Source organism: Quercus suber, unplaced genomic scaffold (genome assembly GCF_002906115.3).
Source record: "Quercus suber isolate HL8 unplaced genomic scaffold, Cork oak 2.0 scaffold_460, whole genome shotgun sequence".
Classification (NCBI taxonomy): domain Eukaryota; kingdom Viridiplantae; phylum Streptophyta; class Magnoliopsida; order Fagales; family Fagaceae; genus Quercus; species Quercus suber.
Genome location: NW_027069911.1, coordinates 109,103 through 116,694, shown reverse-complemented (window position 1 = coordinate 116,694; position 7,592 = coordinate 109,103). Strand labels below are relative to the sequence as shown.

Sequence of the window (7,592 nt, the reverse complement as noted above, 5' to 3'; positions counted from 1 at the left end):
TAAAAACAGAATAAAAAATTAAAAATTTTATGAATTGTGATCTAAGTGTGTCTTGAACAAGAACAACAAGAACACAAACTTAAACCCAATTACATAAACCCAGAAATTTAAAAAAAAAAAAAAAAAAAAAAAAAAAAAACCCAAACCCAGATCAAAGTATACCTTGAAGAAGATCAAAATGAACAAAATTCCAGATCAAAATGAACATGCGCCCGAGCTCACGCAAGCGAGGCCGAAGCTCTGCAAGTCGAACAAAAGGCACGCGCCTCCACGGCGCTCAAAACCTTCTCGATCTACTGCTGGACCCCGGAAAACCCGACGAAGCTGGAGCTCCAAGACTACCAGATCGACCTCAAGGACTGTGGCCCCATTGTCCTCGACGCCCTAATCAAGATCAAGAACGAGGTGGACCCCACGCTCACGTTCCGGCGATCGCGCCATGAGGGGATCTGCGGGTCCTGCGCCATGAACATCGACGGCTGCAACGGGCTCGTGTGCCTCACGAAGATCGAGTCCGAATCGTCGGCCTCGATGATCACGCCGCTGCCGCACATGTTCGTGATCAAGGACTTGGTGGTGGATATGACGAACTTCTACAACCAGTACAAGAGCATCGAGCCGTGGCTGAAGAGGAAGAACCCGCCGGAGACGAAAGGGAAAGAGGTTTTGCAGAGTAAGAAAGATAGGGCGAAGCTGGATGGGATGTACGAGTGTATATTGTTAGTGGTGGTTTGGATTTGGAACTGGCAGTGTGTGTATATGGGTGTTTTTTCTTTCTTTGTTCTTTGGTTTTTTTTTTTTTTTAAATTTCTGGGTTTATGTAATTGGGTTTAAGTTTGTGTTCTTGTTGTTCTTGTTCAAGACACACTTAGATCTCAATTCATAAAATTTTTAATTTTTTATTCTGTTTTTAATTTTTTTTATTTAGTTAAAATTAATAAATTATTTGTTTTTAATTTATATGCTGACGTGGCATTTTTTAATGTCAAAAAATATTTTTTTATTATTAATTAGGCCACGTGTACATTAAACAAATATTATTTATTATTGCCGTTTGTCACGTCAGCAATATCCGTTTCTGATGTAACGGCAAGGACCAAAACGGAACCGTTTTTCAGGATAGGGACTAAAAGCGGTAAAAATAAAATTTAGGGACTAAAATAGAAATCGCCTAAAAATGTAGGGACTAAAATGTGCTTTTCGCCTATTTATATTTAAGGACTTTTGGTTTAGGGCTGTAAGGGACTATATGCAATTCTTTATTTTTCAGCCCAGTTTATGTAAATAATATTTATTGGTTATGGAGTCAGATTAATTCTGTATAGAGTCTATAGACCATAAACAGGCTATGGAGCCCAATTTATGAATATGAATGTATTGAGTGTTAAATCCCATTTCGTAAAGTAGATGTAATCCACTATATTCGTCTTAAGTGATAAAGTAAAGGACTTAAGGCGTACTTGATCAAATTGAAGTGATTAAGCTTATTTATTTATTTATTTTTGATAAACTTGATTGAGCTCATTTGATAACCCATTTCACTTGATCAAAATTTAGGCATAAGCCCAACTTATGCAGTTAAGCATAAAAACAAAGTAGTCTTTAAAAATTCCACTCTTAGTCTCTGCTTGGTTAAAGAAGTGAAAGTGTGAAACTGGCTTGATAATTATATAATTGCTCATATAATTAACTTGATAATTCTATGACTAATGTTACTTTAAGTTATCAAATGATAATAATAATAGCATCTAGTAAATATAATTTTAGTTTCTTTTGAGTGCAGCATTTGAAAATTTTTTTTAAATGAAAACTAAAAATTGGGTAGTTTTTAGCCGATTGTCATGTTTAACTTGTAAATGTCATGTCATATATATATATATATATATATGATTACCTATGTTCTACTGTGAAGTTCTTTGAAAAAAGAGACTCCTTAGGCTTATGATGATGTTCTTTGAAAAAGGAGTTTCCTCAAGCTTATGACGATGTTTTTTGAAAAAGGAGTTTCCCCAGATTTTTGGTATTCTCAAGCTCTCTTTCAGCAAGACTTGGCACTTTAGATTGAAGAAATTGACAAAACTTTGCTGCTGATTATTTGAGTCAAAAAGTGCAAAAATACTATTCATAAATTACTGTTCACCAACTACTGTTCACTTTTTACCATTCATGACATTGTTCACTCCGAATTTTTACCTATTTAAGGGGGGTTGTCCCTTAAGTTTGGAACAGAATTCTTTCCTCCTGAACTTCTTTCTTTTAGAAGCCTTTCTTTGAGTGAGAGAGTTCCTACAACCACTATTTCCCTACAATTCTTGTAACTAGAACTAGTTCAAGCCTTGTAATTGATAAACTGTTGATATCTTTTTTTTTTTTTTTTGGTGATAATTATATGAAAATTTCATTAAATTGAAAACAGAGGTACAACTAAAAGAGCATACAACAACTGGGAGGAAGAAAGCAACAACAAACTACACCCCACTCCCCAATGGACTTAAGAGCCCAGCACTTAGCATGTGTTTGCATATTAAAGTTTTGAGTTTTCTTTCCTTGGGCTCTAGCAACCCTTTTTAAAAGCCCTTTCTATGGGCATAAAGGGGAATTGGTGAGCTCATTGAAAGGAGAGGGATTATTTGTCGGAGACGGGCTGGGTGAAAATTGGGCCTTAGATGCAAACAAAAGAAAGCCCAAAACCGGGGCCAAGACAATTACATTCTTACCCTTCACAGAAGACCCTTGGGAATCATGAGACTGCACAAATGAGGAGGGTGTTGGGCTCAAGATGTTTTCGAAACCTGTGAGATTTGACAGAGCTGTTGAGTGCGCATGCTCCGGATCTAGCCATGCCTGACCGACCACTGGAATCTGAACACCGGTGACTTCCTTCACTCTTTTCTCCTCTGACCCACCACAGCTAGCGATTCTATGATTCTCAAAAACCTCCATGAAGCCGTTGCTTTTTCTGGTCCAGCCCCCAAAATACTTGAGGCAATCGGTCTCACCAAGACCCAGAACACCACAAATAAAACAAAAAGGAAGAAGCCGCTCCACTTGAAACCCAGACATGAACCTAACCTGGAAAGCCATTATTCCCATATCTACAAACGTTTGATCAGAACCCATCAGCCAAGCAGTTCCTTGAAAGAACTTGACGGCTCACGCGCACACCTCGTGAAGTCCAGTCACATGGTTGAGATGGAGAAAACTTCAAACACTTCTGTAAAGAGTTGTAGATGCTTAAAACTCCCAGTGAAAGTTTGATCCAAACTTCTGATGGATTTAAATCAAACCTTAAAAGCAACTGAGACTAAGAAAAACCGTATAGGATGAGGGAGAGAAGGCTTGTACTAGGCAAGAGGGAAAAGCTCCTACTAAGGGAGAGAGAGAAACTTTCTCTCTCCTACAAGCCATAGGAGAGAGAAAGCTTCTAAAGTTTTTTGTAACTGTTGAGATCTTGTATCTACTAGTACTGCTGTAAGTATATATAACTTGTAAATGTCATGGCCTTTGAGTACTTCTCAATGTATCGGCCCATTTTTTGTAAATAATGGTTTATTGATTGTAGAGATTGATTGGTATAAAGAGGGAAAATGAGCTATTCCTGAACTTGCAAGAGTAGCTAGGATTAATGGTGTTTCCCAGGTTTGGAAAAGGACTATCCCAAGTCTTGTTGAGCACTTTATTCTTGAGGATCTCTGTTTGTAATGCTTTTGCATTGTCTCTATTGTATTTCAATTTCAGTTGAATGAAATTCTCATGTTTCCCATAAATAAAAAAAGAAAATGGGCTATTAAGCCCAATTAATATTGAAACCCATTTGGTGAAGTAAAGTAATCTGCTAGACCGTCTTAAATGGATAAGTGAAAGGCTCAAGGCCTATTTGATAAAAGTACAATAAGTGGGCTACTTTGGTAGCCCAATGAAGGCCTCTTGAGACGAAAAAAAATCTTTTCCATTTTAGTTAAAATGGGTTGAGTCTATCATACTGTTTAAATTTTATTTTTTGAATTTAATAATGTATAAAATATTGTTTCAATTAAAATTTGAATAAAATGGCCTTAAATTTGTAATATTAATTTAAAATTTGTAATATCAAAACTAGAAATATCTTTAAGGGAAGTTATGAAAATATTTAGAATTAATATTTAATAACTTATTTAATTGAATTATAATTCATCTTTGACCATTCATGTTTTATTGACAAGGCAATAAAAGTTATAAATTTGCTAAATATTTAGTTCTTTTTTTTTTTTTTAGAAAGAAACTTATTGATTTTATAAATATAAATCAATTACATCCAAATATAAAATTGAAACAAAATGCGATGGAACATTTTCCATCCATACTTGAAAATCTGGTATGCGTAACGCATTTTTCGCCAGACTATAAGTTACCCTATTGCCGTTTCTCTTAATAAGAGAATACAACAATCTTGCATAATTATTAGCAAACATCTTCACATCTTCTATCAACAAACCCGTTGGTGATAAGCTATGCTTCTATGCCTTCAATACTTGAATCAATCTAAGAGAATCACCTTCAAGGATGGTGCTTTGGGAACCCAGCTCAAACCCAAAAGACAAAGCCTTCATGGCTGCCAGCGCTTCAATCACATTAGCCTTGTATGCTTGATGGATTTTTTCTGATCAAGATGCCAATATAGCTCCCTTATCAACCCGGATTACTACTTCAATACCGGACATATGAGATTCACTAAATACAACTCCATCAAAATTTATTTTTACCAAACCTGTTTGCGGCCACCTCCATCAAAATTTAGTTAATATGCCTAGTTCACTATAGTGATAGATTGTCAAGTTACATGAAATATAAGCAATTCCTTAATTAATTCACAAAATTTGAAGAAACTTTAGTCTTGCTTAAATGATAATTTTTTTTTAAAGGTACCTAAACACAATGTTCGTAATTGTAGCATTATAATTAAGTGACTCTATAATTGTAAATTGATCAGTCATATTACACGTATATGTTTCCTAAAAAATAATTACACATATAATAATAGCATAAAATGAATTTATAATCCCAAACAAAAATGGCTTGGTTACTAGTTATACTCGTACAACTTAAAATAGAGGGAAATGTAAAAAGAAAAAATAGTACTAAAATACTAATACAAAAACAAATTATGAGATATTGAGGCAAAAAAAAATAAAAGTATATAATAAAATGTTTGAGAGGAAAACCACAGAACCAAATAAAGAAACCCTCTTCTCAAATAAAATAAATAAATAAATAAAGCAACCTTTTTTGTTTCTTAAAACATAAGAACAGAAATTTGAATTTTTTTTTTAATCAGAACAGTAATTTAAATTATTTTCATTACTTACCAAAAGAAATTTTAAATGCTTCTTCCATCAATTGGTATTTTGAAATCACAAAGAAAAACGGTGAAAAAAAAAAAAAGAACACCGATATTTAGAAAGAAAAATCAGTCATTTAAAAAAAAAAAAAATCATTCATCTATATCAAAGAAACTCGCACGTGCAACCGTGCCAAGAGGCAACGGCTAGAAATTATAAAACGGCTAGTCTTTTCAATTTCTCTCTCTCTCTCACTTTCCCCTTACCTTTCTACACTTTCCTTCACTTTCTCTCTCAAAAAATTCTCTCACTTTCTCACACTTTCCCAGAAAACCCATCTTCAAAAGCAGAAAATTTTCCCCTGAAGAAAGTGGTTTTCCTTACCACAAGAACATACAGATTCATTTCCCCTCTCTCAAATCTTCCCTATTCAATTCAAGAAAAGGGTTCAAAGATTTTCCCCAGAAAATCTGATCCCTCTCTCTCTCTCTCTCACTCTTCCTGAATGCTCTACGTTATCCTTAAAGAGAAAGTGGTTCTCCAACAACTGAAAGAAAAAACAGTTTTCTTGGAAATTCAAGAAAAGGGTTTGCAGATTTTTCTCGGGAAAGTGACTGCCAGATTTGAAATTTAAGAAAAGGCAATGTGGAACAACAACAACAAGATTTTTCCGGCGAGGGGTTTTTCTACGCCGCCGCTGGCACGGAAGCCGAGGCCAGCGATGCCTATGTCAGAGAGGAAGAGGTCGTCCCCTGCGAATGAAAGTGATCCTTTCCATGTTATACATAAAGTGCCTGCTGGTGATTCTCCCTATGTCAGGGCTAAACATGTTCAGGTTGGAGATTTTTTTGTGCTTTCATATGGTTTAGACTAATGGGTTCTTATTTCTTTGTATTGAATTTCACTTTTTGGATTTTCTTTGGTCTCTTGCCTTTTGGAATTTCCTGGTTCTTGAATGTTACTGATTTTTATTAACTAGATTTTTCAATTTTTGTAAAATTTTGAATGCCTTTCTTGTTAGTTTTAGCTGTACCCCGTTGTTTTTTTTTTTTTTTTTGGGTCTAATTGGCGTGGAATAGCCTTTCACATGTACGGATTTGAATTAATTTTCATGTTCCTGTTGTTTTAAAAGATTTTTCATTTATTTTCTTTGTTTCTTACCTGGAATTTGTGGCGTACGAAGTTTATTGATTAGATTAATATGATCTTTCATGTATAACTACTTAAAAAAAAAATATATATATATATATATATATATTGTGCTTTGTAGCTCAAACTGATTCCTTCTGTTTACAAAGAAACTTTATTTGGATCTTGTTATGGAAGCTTATCTTAAAAATATTGTGAGAAAAGAGAAGTAGTAGTCAACGAAACATTTATCAAAAAATTTTAAGACTGGGCAAAGAAAATCTTTCAAGAATATCTTTCTGAAGTGTGCTGATCATAGATTTTAGAGATCAGACCTTTCTCCCATCAAAATGTAACGGTTTTCATCTTTGAAGATTGGGTATCTGGAATTTTTGTTATTTTCCATTCTGTATTGGTGTATATATTATTAAATGTTTGTTTCCCAACTACAGTTGATAGACAAAGATCCAAGCAAGGCAATTTCCCTGTTCTGGTCTGCCATAAATGCTGGGGACCGGGTTGATAGTGCCTTGAAAGACATGGCAATTGTGATGAAACAACTGGATCGATCTGATGAGGCAATTGAGGCTATTAAATCTTTTCGTCATCTTTGCCCTTATGATTCTCAGGAATCTCTTGACAATGTGTTAGTTGAACTCTACAAGGTAAAACTAAAACCACTTTTTTCCAATAAATAATTACTTTGCCATTCTTTGTCATTTGCCATTTTAGCTAGTTACAGATATTTCATCAACTTAGAAAGTTTAGTTGGGTGAAATGCTTGTATCAGCTATAAAGGTTTAGGGATAAGAAGATACTAGATCTTGTTGCAGCAGAGATGGGAACTTTGATATAAAGGTCTTATTTTATTTAGTTTACTCCTAACAAGACCTTGCTGAAATATATAGTCCAAAAAAATGTTTTACTCTTAATAACATGTGTAAGTTTTAGCATATGGTAAAATGTTAAGAGTGACAGAGGCAAGACCAGCCTATGTTGGTGTATGCATATTACCATGTTTGATGTGGCATCTGAAAGAATTTTAATTTATTGTTAAGCTGTTCCTTGCCTTTGATATCTGGAAATGGTAAGAATTTACATTATTGGTGCCATACATACATGCACAACGTAAAGTCTTTTGTGTGT

The 7,592-nt window shown here is 34.5% G+C and overlaps 2 protein-coding genes across 2 annotated transcripts; both read left to right on the top strand.

Moving 5' to 3' along the window:
• Positions 1-207: 207 nt before the first annotated feature.
• Positions 208-849, top strand: LOC136062859 (succinate dehydrogenase [ubiquinone] iron-sulfur subunit 2, mitochondrial-like; the record flags this gene model as incomplete). Its single annotated transcript, XM_065762498.1, has 1 exon — positions 208-849. A coding segment is annotated over one exon (627 nt), but the record flags the coding sequence as incomplete, so codon positions are not given.
• Positions 850-5,574: 4,725 nt separating this feature from the next.
• Positions 5,575-7,205, top strand: LOC136062858 (protein POLLENLESS 3-like). Its single transcript, XM_065762497.1, has 3 exons — positions 5,575-6,153; positions 6,899-7,111; positions 7,179-7,205. Exons 1-3 carry the CDS (start codon positions 5,962-5,964, stop codon positions 7,203-7,205), a joined length of 432 nt encoding a protein of 143 aa, XP_065618569.1. The 5' UTR covers positions 5,575-5,961.
• Positions 7,206-7,592: the final 387 nt, after the last annotated feature.